General features: G+C 50.0%; 2 protein-coding genes across 3 annotated transcripts in view; both read right to left on the bottom strand.

Annotated features, from left to right (window-relative positions):
- Positions 1–1,265, bottom strand: part of loxhd1a (lipoxygenase homology PLAT domains 1a) — a 51,207-nt gene extending 49,942 nt beyond the window's left edge. The window contains exon 1 of the mRNA XM_072662631.1: positions 572–1,265. Within this exon, the coding sequence (XP_072518732.1) occupies positions 572–1,265 (694 nt within the window). The remainder of the gene's footprint in view (positions 1–571) is intronic.
- A 3,334-nt stretch (positions 1,266–4,599) lies between these two features.
- st8sia5 (ST8 alpha-N-acetyl-neuraminide alpha-2,8-sialyltransferase 5) overlaps positions 4,600–16,829 on the bottom strand; it is a 17,065-nt gene continuing 4,835 nt past the window's right edge. Inside the window, exons 2-9 of one of the 2 annotated variants that reach the window (XM_072662634.1) lie at positions 14,785–14,892; positions 14,332–14,424; positions 11,789–11,881; positions 10,566–10,652; positions 9,837–9,981; positions 9,427–9,539; positions 9,231–9,323; positions 4,600–9,143 (exon numbers count right to left, since the gene is read on the bottom strand). In XM_072662634.1, the coding sequence (XP_072518735.1) occupies positions 8,681–9,143; positions 9,231–9,323; positions 9,427–9,539; positions 9,837–9,981; positions 10,566–10,652; positions 11,789–11,881; positions 14,332–14,424; positions 14,785–14,892 (1,195 nt within the window). In that variant the 3' untranslated portion in view covers positions 4,600–8,680. The remainder of the gene's footprint in view (positions 9,144–9,230; positions 9,324–9,426; positions 9,540–9,836; positions 9,982–10,565; positions 10,653–11,788; positions 11,882–14,331; positions 14,425–14,784; positions 14,893–16,829) is intronic. The other variant, XM_072662635.1, reaches the window with a different exon arrangement.

The following is a 16,829-nucleotide window of genomic DNA, read 5'->3' as shown; positions in this document are numbered from 1 at the left end:
GATGAGGAGGTGGTGAAGAACAGAGGTAGGACTGAGGAACAGGGAGGAGATGAGGAGGTGGTGAAGAACAGAGGTAGGACTGAGGAACAGGGAGGAGATGAGGAGGTGGTGAGGAACAGAGGTAGGACTGAGGAACAGGGAGGAGATGAGGAGGTGGTGATGAGCCAAGGTTTGACAGATGATAAAAGGGGAGGTAGTGGACAGAAGGAGGGACGAGGAAGACGTGGGAGATGAGGAAGAGGAGGATGTGAAAACCTTCACCGAAAATTTAGAGATTGAGACTTGTAGGACGTTCGATTGCAAGCAGGACGAGCTTCAACCATGGTCCTCCTTTTTCACTCCTTTTAGTGGGGGACAGTTAGAAAGCCATGGACAAGATGTCCTTCCTGACCTCCTGCAGTCGACGGTTCAGCTGCTGACCCTTTTTTTTTTACAGAATTAACGTAAACAAGCCAAGCGGTGTTAGAAGAAGCTCTGGATTTTTAGTAGAAGAAGAGACGTACAGACAGACAGACAGACAGACAGACAGGGCGTCTAGATCCTTATCTAGTATGAAGGAGGAGAAGGGTACCTTTCTTCTTGTAGTACTCGTCCTCATACCCATCCGAGTCCTCGGTGTGATAGTTCAGGAGCTCCTGCTGGTAGATCTCAGAGTAGTCCACCTGCTTGGCCTTGGACTTCTTCCCTTTCTTGCCTTTCTTCTCATCGTCGCTGTCGGACCCCTTCTTCTTCTTCTTGTCCTTTTTCTTCTTCTTCTTGTCCCCCTCTTCCTCGGCATCTTCCTCCTGGACAAGCTCATCGTCCTCTCCGTCCTCTGCCGATTTCTTCTTCTTCTTCCCGTCCTTGCTCTTCTTCTCCTTGGAGCCCATGTCTTCCTCCTCGGCTTTCTTCTTCTTCTTCTTCTTCTTCTCCTCCTTCCTCACCTGCTCCCCCTCCTCGGCAGCTGGAGGTTTCTCGGCCCTTCGCTTTTCCTTCTCGACCGGCTCATTGTTGTTCTGCTCTCCTTCGTCCTCCTCTTCTTCTTCGAGCTCCTCCTCAACCCTCTTCTTCTCCTTCACTCGTTCTTCTGCTCCTCCCTTCGGTTTCCTCTGGCTGCCCACCGCCTGCCGCACTTTCCCTCCCTCCTCGCCGGCGCTCTTGTGTTTCTTCCTCCTGTTCTCTCCGCTGGCGACGCTCCCGCTCTCTCCTTTCGTCTCCGGCTCCCTGTCCTCCACTTCGTCACCCCTTTCTTCGGTTTCCGAGCCTTTTCTCGCTTTTGCCGGCATCTTTTATTCATCTGAGAGCGCAGGCTGGGTTCAGGGCAAGCGGTTTCCTCGTGTGTCTGCAGGTGTAGGGTGACCGCAGGGGCCCCACGGCGTAGCTGGACCTGGGCCTCAGCGCGGAGCTCGGCGGGGCCTCTCGGGCAGCTCCCGCCATGGAGCTCATGAATGATTAGTGGGGCGGAGAGTGGGGTCACGTGACACCGTGGTGAAAATGGAGAGCAGAGAGAGAGAAGGTAGAAATAGACAGAGAGGGGGGATGGACTTCAGGACCTTTATTATTCATAATAGGCAGATCGCTTTACTCCAACACCACACACACACACACACACACACACACACTCCTCGTCCTGCCGAGGCTCTGCAGCAGTTATTGTCATTAAAAGCTACTGCAAGGCAGTAGTAAATAAGTAATGCAGGCGGACCGACTTTATGAAGCGGCCTTATGGATATTTTAACACCTGTGATGCCTGAATATGCACGGAGGTTGAACCGCAGGCACGGGGAGAGGACAGAGAGACAGACAGATGGACGTAGGGAGGAGCAGACAGACAGAAAGAGGATACCCGAGGGAGGGAGGGATAAGCGGAGAAGCGATAATTAAAGGTGCTTAACTAACACCAATGAATAATTCACTCCGATTTCATTAGGGGGGATAAATAAGTTAGTGTGATTACATTAACGTGGTCAAACTCTTTAACACAGAGACACCACGCCATTAACACACAGAGCACCATCACCCGGAGGAGCAGACGCCGCCGCCACTGCCGCCGCCGCCGGCGGCAAAAACCAGCCATTAGGTTCAAGGTCTCCGTTTGTCAGGAGATACTTCTGAGGAGATGCGTTCCAGTAGACCACCAATCACCAACCCCCATCACCAACCAACACAGCTCCACTCCTCATCAGACCTGAGAACGTCCACAGGTGGAGGTGGGTGTCCATCCATGAGATGATCGGGAGGAAGCTCTTACTGAGAGAAGCTACCCGCTAGACTGCTAATGTTCCTCTTAGACCTCTTAGAGTCCAGACCTCGGCATCATTGAATGTGATTAGGATGACAGAAGGCTCCGAACTTTGGAGGTTTGGTAATTAGGGTGGAGGTGGTGGTGGTGGGGGAGGGGGGGGGGGTGTTCTGGAATCTACAGGGGTTGTTTCCTCACCTCCAGCCCGAGATCCAAAGCACAAGCCTTCATCTGTTAAACATGGTGGTGGTGGGGGTGGTGTTCTGAAATCTACAGGAGATATCAAGAGACATGGTAAACTGATGTAGAGCACGAAAAAAAAAAAACACACACACACACCTGAGCCCATCACTCCTGTGCCTATACACACATTGGCACCCTGCCAGCTGAGGCTTAACCGGGAGAAACAAGAACTGTCCTTCTTTCTGTGCGTCTCTACAGCATCTACCGTCGCCCTGACTCTCTCGAAGACACGCCCGGCCATTAAGCACGGTGTTGCTGTGCGTGTGGCTGTCGTGCAGGTGTGTGTCATGAAGGTGTTCTAGGAGGAGGAGAAGGTGGAGGAGTGAGAGATAAGAGACGTAGGTAAAGTCGTATGAAATTCACTCCAGACTGGGAGCTGGAGGCCAGATCCCTCCATTAGACTTATTACCTCCACCTGATACCGCTATCATCTGATAAACACAGCATCATAGACACACACACACACACACACACACACACACACACGAGATAGATTAAACAAAGTACACCTGAAAAAAAAAAGAACTTTGGAGGTTTGGAAATGATGGTGGTGGGTGGTGTTCTGAAATCTCCAGCCCAAGATCCAAAGCGCAACCCCTCATCACGGCGCCTTGAGGACACCAGATGGCGCTCTGAACACTGTGGTTAAAACTAAGACTCTGGAATGGGGATTAAAACAGGCGATCCTCAATCCACTTAAATGTGGCTGTGGAGGATTCCTGCAATGGAAAAAAAAGACCTCGGAGAAGGAAGAAAATCAGGCCGGACATGTGGGAAGTCGTTCTTTTAGAAAAAGGGTAAAGAGTTGCAATCAGTTCTGCTTGGATTCATGGAGCACATGGACAGAACCGGCAGATCTGACTGTTAGAGCCTAATTAAAGGAGGGAGCCAGAAGGTAACACAGACATGGGAGTACCTCCAAACACTTGGCATGCATCCACTCCATCGTACATCTGCAGATCCTGTTGAAATAATTGTTGAGTTGAAGTCATCCTGCAGATTTTAGAACACCCTCAGCCCCATGTTTAACAGATGACGGGGTATGCTTAGGATCTTGGGAGGAGGCGTGTCTATGGGGGAGAGGGAGGGCCTCTATGAGACTCCCAGTTACGGATGGCTGTGGCATCACCAGCGATTGGATGCTACTGTTCCATTTGTTTTACAAACACACCCACTTTCAACAGAGGCTCGAGTGAAGCCTTTTGGAATCCGCCACCTGTGGTTTACATCACACTCACACACACACACACACACACACACACACACACACACACACACACACAGCAGAGACAAAAGAACATCTTGCAGAGCTATCAAATACCCTCCCATCGAACGCCGCTGCCTGGGACACATTCTTCTGTGGGCTACATGATAAGCTAAACACAGGGCGGGTTTAATAATTCATGCTTTCTTAAGGAGCACATTAGGTAGACAATTCAGGGGTCAGCTGACCAAGCAACAAAAAGTGACCTTTGATCTTTCTCTTTCCTTGAGGACAGCATGTGCAGGTCCCTTATCTTGTAGTGAAAGCGTTTGAAACAGAGATCTAAACAACGACCTGTCAGGTGACCCCTGTTCAGGAGTTTAACCCTCTACCGCATGGTGTTATGCCCTATGGCAACGAGGACTTTCCTGACTACTTTCATTTAAATTTAAAAATGGGTCTCTGGGGGAACCCTCAGAGTCTTCTAAGGCCTTCAGAGAAGATCAAATGATTTATAGGATATAAAAGAAAGAAAAAAGAAAAAGAACAGCACATCAAAAGAACATCAGATTAACCACCAAAATAATTATTAAATAATAAACTGATTTAATGAGAAACCTTCTGGAGGTTCTAGATATGTCCCTGGCTGGGCAAATCCAGCCCCTGGCCCCTGTTCCACTCTTCCCCACCTCTGAGCCTGTTCAAGCGGACTGGTCGCTGTCCCTGGTGCTGAACTAAAAAGGGGACAACTGTGGGGCAGCACTGGGGAGAATGAGCGCTGTCCGTGGTGCTGAAGTTGCAGTTGCTGCACCTGGCCAGAGCACTGGGTCCATCTGAACTGCAGACATGGACTGGAGAGGCAGACAGACAGACAGACAGACAGGCGGACAGACAGACAGACAGGTAGAGTGATAGGAAGACAGCAAATACATAATTCCAAATTCATTTATTTACAGGTCTGATAAAAAGACACGCATTGCACAAAGTACAGTAAAGCCACGGTCCGAAGCGCTCCCCCCAAGGCGACACCAAAACGAGCTCCCTTCCTAAGCCGTCACTTTCGTGATGAACATCAAAGACAAGACAGAACTTGAACCATGTGATGTATAAATGTAATGGGGGGGGGGCAAACAGTGCAGACCTTATTAAATGATTAATTCCAGCACCTGATCAGTTATTCAGTTCATGTGTAGTGAAACACTGGTGTTCCTTCTGCATCACAGTGTCCATCACAGTGTCCATCCACACCAACACACACTGTACTAACACATAGTGGCTCGTCCAGGTTCAGGTGGGCTTCATGTAAGCTGGACAGTTCATAACATTGGAGTCTCTGATGTCCATAAGCTCTCCCTGACCTCTCTCAACAGTGTCCATACCAAGTGACCGATGCTAATTATCAGTGACACATGCAGTGCAGAGTGACTTCACCCAAAAGGCAGTGCGGCGTAAGACACGAATGAGGCCGGGGTGGGGAGGTGGGTGATCCTCCCATTGAGAAACACACAACAGGCCAGATTCATAAACCACACGGACACATGAATGCTGACTGGAACAGGAGGAGAACGGCGTCTCCGGCATTCCTGCTGCTACTGCACTGTGGAGGTTTGGTGGTGGAGCTGCAGGAGGAGGAGAACCTCTCTCCAGAACTGCTGCTGTGTAACGCTGCAGAACCCATAGAGTCACATTAGTGTAATGCCTGTAGTATTCCTCACCGCCTCAGCCCACATGCTGCTCCACCTTCAGATCAGAGCTTGTCCAGAAATGCATGCGTAGCGTGATTTGTATTTACTGCAGTGGAGTAAAACCCAGCGATAAATGACACTCCCCAACTGTAGGGGGAGCCCAGTAGCAAAAAAAAAAAACACCAATTCTTGCAAAGAGCTGCTTTAATGAATGAGGATTTTTGGTTGAGACCAATGACTGTAGAAAACATGGACACCACGTTCCACGAACAGCACATCTGCTTCTTTCGCGAGAGCACGTGGCTCTGAGCCTTGCTCATTAATATGCATGAGCTCATTAACATGTGGAGTCTGATTGGCTGTTCCTGAGGGCGAGCCCTGCGAGAGTGACTTCATGATGGACAAGACTGCCACACATTCTGCGTAGTGTACCGCCTGCTTTTATGAATCTGGCCCAAAGTGGCCAAAAGTTTCTGGACACCGGTTTCTACCAAGGGTACTGACCGTCTGGGGCTGACCCCGTGTGCTGCATTAGCAGCTTGGACTCTTCTGGGAAGGCTTTACACATCAGGGGTCAGGTTCTGACACTCCAGAGTCTAATGCTGGGGGGCTTCGCAGCCCTCTAGCCCATGTGCTCGCAGTCGTTTCCATAAGTCAGAGGCGTCTGGACACTTTTGGACACTTTCTAAAAGTCCAGTTCTGAAAGTAACCACTGGCAAAGCGTAGGGAGACACAGTGCAGGGAAGGCAAACGAGGTTCTGCTCAGGCGACAAAGTGGGTTTTTATGAGCTGTGTTGGATATTTTACCAGGAGGAGGAGGTCGGAGGAGGGTGGAGGAGGGTGGAGGAGGTCGGAGGAGGATGCTGTTTAGGCGCCGTATTGCTTTTCTGACGTGTTCATCAACCTTCAGCTGTCATAAAAAAAACCTTGGGGAGAAAAGTCAAGTCACCTCTTTATCTTCTGAACAGGAGCTCGATATTATTATTATTATTATTACTAATATTATTATTATTATTAATATTATTATATACAAGAAACGTCAAAAGTGAGACCGACGAGAAAACAATCTGGAGCGTAGCGGAAAGATCACCCGGGTTCTTCAGAACGAGGTCCAGCAGTGATAAACAGTCTCAAGGCTGAGTTGTGAAAAGGGCCACGTGTAAGCTTCGTAAAGACTTCGTAAAGACTTCGTAAACTGTGCAATAAGTAACAATACTTATAAAATGCTTAGAAATATTTATAAACTATAATAAGCCAACGACGGTTCCATTCTCGCGCTGTTCCCTTGGAATCGACGTTGGGGCTCATATGCTAGCCATAAAAACTCTACAGAGGTTCTGAAAGGATCAGAAGGACGAAGGATAATGAAGGACGGAGCAGGTCTACAATAGTTATCAGTCATTTACAGGTCAGTGATCATGTTTATACAGAGTGTCTATAAGACTCTTACGCAGGCTTATGAAGGCTACCCAGCCAATATGCTCGTGTGGGGCTCACATGGGTGGGTTCCTGGTGGGTTCCAGTGGCAAGTCATGTACAAAGCTAACGCCCACCTGGAACCCAACCGGGTTTCTCGAATGGGCCCCATCGTTACAGCCCACCCTAATCTCACAGGGGTCTCCTCTAGGCCCCATGACCCAGATGTGGCCCATGTTTAAGCCCTCCTGGTCCAGTCACTGACCCTGGTGGGCATCAAAGGTCCAGGGGTATTTGAGGCCAACTGTGGAACCCGTGGGCAAAACTTCCTGGTCCCCAGTTGGGCCGCTCCTACAGGCCCCACACGGGCATGTTATCTGGGTCCCTACATAGAGACGTCTTAACACAGGCATCAGCACTGAATAACGGCTTTAAGTTATGAACACTTGAGTGTTTATGAACAGCTTACGCCAGCAACAACAAGAGGACCCAAGATCTTTAGAGCTCTGGGTTGTTGACCACAAGGTTGTGGGGTCCATCCCCATGTTAGCTAAGCTGCCACTGTATGAGCAAGGCACTTAACTCTGCTGCAGGGGGCGCTGTAGCACGGCTGACCCTGCACTCTGGCCCCAGCTTTCTGAGCTGAGAACAGTTTAACTAGAAGAACTAGATTATGTTGCTAGGTGGTTGCTATGCTGTCGCTATGTAGATGGTATGATGCTGCTAGACGGCTGCAGTGGTATCCCAGGTGGTTGATATGGTATTCCAAGTGGTTTCTATGGGGTTGCTTATGGACTGCTGTTAGGGAGTGTTGCTAAGGGGGTTGCAAGGCAGTTGCTATGTAGATGGTATGATGCTGCTAGGTAAAGACTGTAGTGTTGCTAGGTAGTGGCTATGGTATCTCAGGTGGTTGCTGATCAGTTGTTATAGTGTTGCTAGCTGGTTACTATGGTACTGCTATGTTGATGGTATGATACTGCTAGATGGTTGCAGTGGTATCCCAGGTGGCTTATATGGGGTTGCTTATGGGCTGTTGTTAGGGAGTGTTGCTAGGCAGTTGATATGGGTGTTGGCAAGTGGCTGTGAGTCTGTGGCGTGTTCCTACTGTATTTGGATCAGTGCGACATAAGAAGAGTGCACTCCATTCATTTCCAGGGGGGAAAAGCTGCAGAAAATCCGTTGCTACGCGGAAACCGTACATCCAATAAAAACCGAATTGTGGAACAAGATACGCAGGAATATATATTCAACACAAAATAATACAAAAATAAATAATTAATGTAAGTAGGTTTAAAAGCAAGTCCTGATATGTGGGTTCCTTCTGTCCAGTAAGGGACATTACTCGGGAATAAGCCTTCATAGCAGTGTTATAACTGGACCTGGAACGTGGCATCGGCCCCGTATTTCCATACAATGTTATTTACTTCCTATAGTATCTTGAGTCCTCCTGCAATCGCTAGCGTGAGCCGTCCCTCAGTACTCAACTACCGATTAGTGAAACACGTCACCCAGTGCTTATGAATGTGCTACGAAGCCCGTATGCAGGCAGCCTTCAAATGAAGCGCCACTGACGGATCTTTGTTGGCCCTCTCACAGAGTGAATCGTAAAGCCACGGTCTCACGAGAACGACGCCACGGAAAACGGAAAAAATCACCTTGCAACAAGAACCATGTAGCGACAGCACCGACAAAGTCGCACAATATCAAAAACACAGCGTGGAACGAAACGGCTGGCCTTTAAGGCAGAGATACTGTCTTTAACTCTCACACACACACACACTCCTTTGCGCACCCACACTTGTTTTTTACGCAACCCGTGGCCGGAAGCCCCCCGAAGACGCGCGCGAAGCCTGACCGTTTGGGACGCGGCTCAGAGGTGGGCTCCGCGGCTGGCGCCACGAGGGGCCGGGATCACCTGCACACGCCCGTGTGCACGTGCACGATCCCGCGGGCGTGCATGTGCAGGAAGTTGAAGATCTCGTGCGGCATGGCGTGGAAGCCCGGCCGGGGCTTGACGTTGTCGTAGTAGTGGTGGGTGATGAAGATGCCGGCGGGGTTCATGGGGAAGGCCCAGAAGCCGTACAGGTGCACCTCCTCGCACAGCTCCATGGCGGCGGTGACCAGCATGAGGCCGCTGCTCAGCCGCTTGGCCCGCACGCCCTGCACGGCCCAGAAGCGCTGCACGTTCAGCAGGTACTGCGGGTGGAAGAAGAACACGCCGCGCGGAGACTCGAAGTCGTCCAGCATGTACTTCACCCGGAAGGACACGTCCGTGTTGCGCGTGTTGTAGAAAGCCGGCAGCACCATGGACGAGTTCTCGTAGTTCAGGAGCACGTCGTAGAAGGGCTTGCGCCACTTCTCTAGCTTCTGGAACCTGGAGCAGGAACACACACAGAGAGGGATGTGGTAGAGGGGCCTATGTGGTATCATACACACGTGTGTGTGTGTGTGTGTGTGTCACCTCTCTGTGATGATGCTTGGGTTAATGGTCACAAGGTCAGTCTTGGTTCCCACGTCAGCTGCATACTTATCAGAGATGGGAGGAATATTGCATCTGAGGAACGAAAACAGAGGAACGTGAGGCACGGAGGCGCGCTGACCCCAAAAACAGCCCCAGCCCCGGCCCCCGGCCCCCGGCCCCCAGCCCCAGCTCTTACCGAAAGACGAAGTCAGCCGAGTCGATCTCTTTCCCGCATTTGCTGTTTTTGATGATCCCTCCATTTCCGATCACGGCGCACTTCTTAAACTGGGACTTGGAGTACGGCATGTCCTACAGGACGAGATCGGACAGACAGACAGAGCGGCATCGCCAGGGTGAAGCTGTTGCTAGGCAACAAACATCTGCTGGGATGAGGTTGCTAGGCGGCGGGTTGTTCTGGAAAGGTTGCTAGGCAACCGGCTGCTTGACAGTTCGGGGAAGGTTTGTTCAGGGGTTGGCAAGCAGGGTGCGGCTACACAGACTGCAGCCATGACCGCGGACTGGGTGTGCATGAGTGTGTGTGTGTGTGTGTGAGTGTGTGTGTGTGTGTATAAGTGTGTGTGTGTATGAGTGTGTGCGCGCACTCACATCAGGGAACATTTTGAATATCTCCGGGCTGATGTGGAGGATGCCGCTGGTGTCGACCTCGTAGCGTAGTTTAGTGCCCGAGGGCGTGTTCCTCCGTGTGGTGAACAGGAAAGAGGGGGCGTTGCAGCACCGAGACAGAGACATCCTATTGGACGGACAGAAAGGGGTGGAGTTAAAATTGTGCAATGATGACCTGTGTGGACAAAAGTATTGAGACACCAATCAAGGGGATTAAAAAGAGTTGATCTGGGAGGAACTGTCTCTACTGTTCTACTTTTGATTGGATGATAGATGGGGAAACGAGGATTGCTGTGAGGATTTGATTGCATTCGGCTACAGGAGTGTTAGTGAGGTCAGGATGTTGAATGGATGATCACCACCCCATCTCACCTAATCGCCAACTCCCCAATCTTATCCTAGTAGTATCCGAAGGAGCACCACACACACACACACACACACACATACCCTATGTCTATCAAGTCCTGGGTTGGGGTGGGGGGCTATCATCTTAGCTAATGATGGTCCTGAGCAGTGCTTCCCGACCCTGGTCCTGAGGAACCCCTGAGAGGGGCCCTGCTCTACCACACCACCTTTAATTAGGAAGGGTCTGCTAGCCTGCCCGGGTGTGTAGGGGGAGGGGGGGGGGGGACTAGTAAAATATGCAGGGTCGGGAAGCAGTGGTCTCGGGCGGGGTTAGCGGTCACTGGCGGTCAGTAGTAAAGCACTCACTTGAAGTTGGCGGTCTCCTCCTTGTTCTGGCCCCACATACAAACCTGCAGATTTCTCCATCTTTCAAACAACTCGGAGGTCTTCACCCTGAAACACACACACACACACACACACACACACACACACACACGCAACAAATGTGTTATACACAAAGAGCATAAATATACAAATAGACACAGAGTGAAGAGAGGAGGGAGAAGGTGTGAGAGGAACACAGGCCAGGCGATGTGAGTGTGTGTAAGAGAGAGAGAGAGAGAGAGAGAGAGACAGGGCGAGAGAGAGAGAGAGAGAGAGAGAGAGAGAGAGAGAGAGAGAGAGACAGGGCGAGAGAGAGAGAGAGAGAGAGAGAGAGCGAGAGAGAGAGAGAGAGAGAGAGAGAGGGCGAGCGAGAGAGAGAGAGAGAGAGGGCGAGAGAGCACCAAAATAGCATGTCTCTGAATAGACGCCCTTCGCTGACTTTCTCCTTCAAGTCAGAACCTTCATTAGGAACACGAGTCCCTCAGGAGAGCTGCCCTGCAGACAGAGCAGATCCAGCATGCTTCAGAGAGAGAGTGTGTGTGTGTGTGTGTGTGTGCCCATACTGACTCGGGAAGTGAGATATTTCTATACATGCCTGAACTGACTCGGGAAGTGAGACATGCCTGAACTGACTCGGGAAGTGAGGCGTGCCTGAACTGACTCGGGAAGTGAGAGATTTCTATACTGACTCGGGAAGTGAGACATGCCTGAACTGACTCGGGAAGTGAGAGATTTCTGTACTGACTCAGGAAGTGAGGCGTGCCTGAACTGACTCGGGAAGTGAGAGATTTCTATACTGACTCGGGAAGTGAGGCGTGCCTGAACTGACTCGGGAAGTGAGAGATTTCTATACTGACTCGGGAAGTGAGACATGCCTGAACTGACTCGGGAAGTGAGGCGTGCCCAAATTGACTCGGGAAGTGAGAGATTTCTGTACTGACTCGGGAAGTGAGACATGCCTGAACTGACTCGGGAAGTGAGGCGTGTCCAAATTGACTCGGGAAGTGAGAGATTTCTGTACTGACTCGGGAAGTGAGACGTGCCTGTACTGACTCGGGACTTGACTTGAGAGTCAATAATGGTCAAGACGCATGTTTACTTGGACTGTCTTGGACTGAAATGAACTGGGAAAGAGGCAAAGACAGAAAATGGCAGAGAGAAGCAGAGAAAGAGAGAGAGAGGCAGCGAGAGCGAGAGACACTCACATAGAGAGCACTTTGACATCGGTGATTTCTTGCCGCAGTTCTCTGCAGGTGGTGGAGTTGTACTGTAGGGGTCCATCTGAACTTTCCAGATACCTGGCAGGACACACACAGTCATACAGCAGCTAAACTATACTACACTAAACCCTGACCACACACACACACACACACACACACACGCACTCACACACGCACTCACACACTCACAATGAAACTGAGCTGTTATCTGTCTTGCTGTCTGCTGCATTTTAGGTCTCCTCCTCTTCTGCAGCAACACTCTCACACACACACACACACACAAACACACACACACACACACATACACACACACACCTTTCCAACTGCACTAGATAAGTTGAAAGTCTCAAACTGGTTCATGTGTTTCGGGAGAGGCAGGGTTCAGAGGGGTCCCATCACATCACTGATGACAGAGACACAGCACACGGGGACACACAGATGTGCGTGCTAATGCTAATGCTAATGCGTGTGTGTGGGTGCGTCCACCTTGGCTGTGAGACATAAGAACACAAGAATGCTGAAGCGTTTAGCGGGTGGAGAAGAACAGCGGGTACATGGAGGCGTGACTGAACGGCTAGCATGCTGGAATCCGTCAAGGCCCACGTCTACCGCTCTGTCCTCTGTCCTCTCCTCGTACGATCTAACGGCTGTTTCAGGCTTAATTAGCGTTAGCATGTTGGACGTTGGCTCTGCTTCACTCCACTGCCTCGGGCCCCTCGCTGTACATTAGTCTACAGCCAAAATAATGGCGGCTAAGCACGTTAGTCTTTACATCGCCTGGGAGCCGGGAGGTCCGCTAGCTTGATGGCTATTAAATTAGCTGGAGTACATTTAGCTCTGAAGGGACAGTCCGGCCAAAACCTAGCATATAACACTTAGCATTAAACCTAGCATGTTCTGTGCCGTGTTACGCAGTCTTCTGTAGCGCTGAACGGCTGAAAAGCAGAGCAATACTGTTTGCTAGCTAACTCACCGCTAGTTCTGAGACCTTTCCCTTACTGTGATTGGTTATAATCACCATGTTGTTTGATCTAAAACCCTTCCCTTACTGTGATTGGTTCTAATCACCATACCGCTAGTTCTGAGACCTTTCCCTTACTGTGATTGGTTATAATCACCATGTTGTTTGATCTGAGACCTTTCCCTTACTGTGATTGGTTCTAATCACCATGTTGTTTGATCTGAGACCTCCTCCTGACTATGATTGGTTTTAATCACCATACCGCTAGTTCTGAGACCTTTCCCTTACTGTGATTGGTTCTAATCCCCATACCGCTAGTGCCGAGACCTTTCCTTTACTGTGATTGGTTCTAATAACCATGTTGTTTGACCTGAGACCTCATCCAGACTGTGATTGGTCCTAATCAAACCACTGCTTGTTCTGAGACAACTCTCTGACTGCTATTGGTTCTAATCCCCAAGTTTGTGCTAAGACCTCGTTTATAAGAGATTTGCTCTTTGCTTTTGGCCGGAGCGCCCCTTCACACAGGTAACACGGCTCCAGAGCCGGACGGCGCTCTCGTTAGCCGTTACCACCTTACGCTCTAGACTGCTACCCGGTGGCTTTTATCAAGGCCTTGAGGCCCAGAGGACGCGAACCAAAGGCCCCTCTGAATTTGAGCCAACATGGTTGTTGATGTCAGGTGACACTGTGAAATCAAACACAGTACAACAGTCATGAGAGTGTCAGGAGGGCAGGACGAGAAATGACAACAACAACAACAAAAAAAGGGGAGGGAAGATGCTCAAGCAGAAAGAATCAGAAGCACAAAGAGCGATTTCATACATCTCTGACTGCTGTGAGGACATGGAGGACATGTAAGTGTGCTGTAGCCCAGAGTGGTGCATACTGGGTAGCCGGGGGTGGGGTGGTGTGTTCTGGGCACGCGTGCAGAGGCGTGGCCCACGTTTGCTTCGCACGGATCAAAAAGGAACAGAAAATAACCACAAACAACAAAACAGCAACGAGATCCCAGTCAAAGACAAGACGACAGTGCAGGACAGGAGACTGCAGTTAGGCAGTAGTGCCGGTAGCACACACACACACACACACACACATACACATACACACACACATACACACACACACATACATAAAGGCTGTGCTGTGTTCGTGACCCACGCGTACAGGTGAACATCGGCGGGCAGAGGTTTGAAGATGGGCAGCAAGGGCTGATGGGAGACAGAGGCATGGAGAGCAACAGGACGAGGATGAGGACGAGGACGAGGACTCGCAGCGCCGTCGCCACCGGGTCAGGGTGAGGGTGATGCAGGAGAGGGCTGGGAGTGACTGATGGAGGGAAGTCAGAGATTCAAAAGGTAAGGGGGTGGAGGGGGGGTGTGGTTTCAGACAGCATGCACAAGCAGACCAGGAGCGCTCCAAGCACTGAGGGCAGTGGACGAATGCACCCTCTCAGACCGGATGGAAAAGGAACAGACATCATTCCCAGAAATGGGGAAAGGGGGGGGGGGGGGGTTTGGCAAGAAAGAGAAACTGATTGGAGATGCCATCATCGTCAATGGCCTACCTTCTCTTTTCTTTTTTTTTCTTCTTAATATCGGCTAGGCAGGGTGTGATAATTACGGAGCTCTCTGAGTGCTGAAAATTCTGACGGACGCATCTGTCAACATGCAGACAGGTGGGTTAGCGTCATAGGCAGCATTTAAAAAAAAGAAAATAAGCGACCATCAAGCCCCTAAGGCTTTCCTCTGAAAAGCTACACTTCACCCTGGTGATGATTCCACCTCGGCCTGGACCGGCCCCTCTGCAAGTCTAAGCAATGGAACCTGATAAGTCCCCCGCCTCTGATTGGCTGTGCTGTTAGTAGACAGGTCAATCGTAGCTCTTTGCTGACACAACAACATGCATGGAGGGGGCATTCATGTTTGTTCACTTCACTCTCTCTCTCTCTCTCTCTCTGATTTGACTGTTGTTGTGGTGGTTAAAGGTGTGGTCAGGCTGTTTCAGTGCTGTATTGTACCTTTTCCTCCCATTTCTGGCTGGCTTCATCCCTCCATCATCGGGGTAACTAACGAGGCCGCTCCAGTTGCCCACCTCCTCTCCTTTGAGGCGGGTAAACTGTTGCCCACTAGTGAGAGAATGAGGCAGTGCGTTTATAAAACAGCAAAAAAAAAGGATTAAACACACACACACACACACACACACACACACAAAGTTAGATCTAGTTACATGTGAGGACACTCCATTGTCACTCCAGAGAACACCGCTCCACAGCCCAATGCTGGGGAGGCTTGAGAGCCTCCTATACCAGTGGTCCCCAGCCCTGGCCCTGAATGGCCCACTGTCCTGACACCCAACCCAACTAATCAACTGTGCAGGGCACCAAAACCTCCATGGACCAGGGTTGGGGGACTGCTCCACAGCTCCACAGACGGTACTCTAGACGGCTGGGCACGGTGGCACTGGGGTGTCTGGATACTTTTGGACATATAGTGCACACGGATTAGGTTGAGCATCAGCACTGTCTGCCTGTGTGCTCGGGTTGTTCATTAGATGTGCGGTCTGGATTACAGCGCTGGCATCAGTTAGGGATTGGGCGAATTTTATGCTAGAGCAGAGGCATAATCTCAGATTAGGGCCAGGCAGTTTAGGGTTAGCGTATGAGCACTCAACACTTAAACTGCGGCCCCCTGGCACAGACTGTAAGCCTTACTGTTGATCCTAATGATGCTATTTTTTTTCTACTAACCCATGTGTACTCAAAAACAAACACGCACACACACACACACACACACACACACACTTCACTCATAGTGGACGGTCTATGTGAGCATACCTGATTTACAAGCTACATGGACATACTAGCTATGCTATACACTCATGGGGGAATGGCATCGCGTATCTGTGGTGGTCCTGGGCTCATGCCCTGATTTAACATGCCCTAAATGAACCCTCTTAACTTTCTTTACATCTACTAAACCTTGGTAGACACTTTCTAAATATGGCAAACATCTACTAAACCATTGTAGACGCCTACTAAACCTTGCAGACATCTACTAAACCTTGGTAGACACCTACTAAACCTGGCATACATCTACTAAACCTTGGTAGACACCTACTAAACCTAGCAGACATCTACTAAACCTAGTAAACACCTACTAAACCTTGGTAGACACTTACTAAATATGGCAAACATCTACTAAACCATTGTAGGCGCCTACTAAACCTTGCAGACATCTACTAAACCTTTGCAGACACCTACTAAACATGGCATACATCTACTAAACCTGCTAGACATCTACTAAACCTTGGCAGACACTTACTAAATATGGCAAACATCTACTAAACCATTGTAGACACCTACTAAACCTTGCAGACATCTACTACACCTAGTAGACACCCACTAAACCTTGGTAGACATCTACTAAACCCGTTAGACATCTACTAAACCTGGTAGACATCTATTGAACCTCATAGACAGGTTGATTTGGTTCATTTGAACTCCTTTGTTTTACTGCTGTGTTCTAGCAGAGTGGGCTCTCAGCCCACAGCAGTGAGGAACGTTCTCAGAAGGTAAGAGAACAGTGTGGAACTGTTACAGTGGAACATGAGAGTTTGTGAGTGTTGTGACTGCGTTTGGAGTCTAGTCACTAGGCAACCTTTGGATTTTTTTCTCTTTGAGCTATAGATTCCTGAAGTGCTTGTACACATTTGGACCATTCAGCCATCTGCTCTGTTACTGTGGAAATCTGCCAGCTAAATGAGTGCACATTACTGCAGCACGAATAAAGCTGGAGAACGCTCCTGGAGAGTCCTGCTAGCGTCTGGAAGTAAATGAAGGGAGCGGTAATAGAGCTCAGTGGTCTCAATCACGGTTATCGGCCAGAAAGTGAAACCCAACCTCAGCAGCCGCGGTAAGCACTGCAGGAAGGGAGGGTCAATGAGGACGAAGCCACTACTCCAGGTCTAGATCAGTACTGCTGCCACAGCCTTTTCAGTGCTCAATTAAAGCTGGAGAGACGACGCTAGAGCGGCCAGTCTCTGCTGCCTCGAGCAATGGTCTGT

Source organism: Salminus brasiliensis, chromosome 18, assembly GCF_030463535.1.
Source record: "Salminus brasiliensis chromosome 18, fSalBra1.hap2, whole genome shotgun sequence".
Lineage (NCBI taxonomy): Eukaryota > Metazoa > Chordata > Actinopteri > Characiformes > Bryconidae > Salminus > Salminus brasiliensis.
This window is presented reverse-complemented; position numbering and strand designations above follow the sequence as displayed.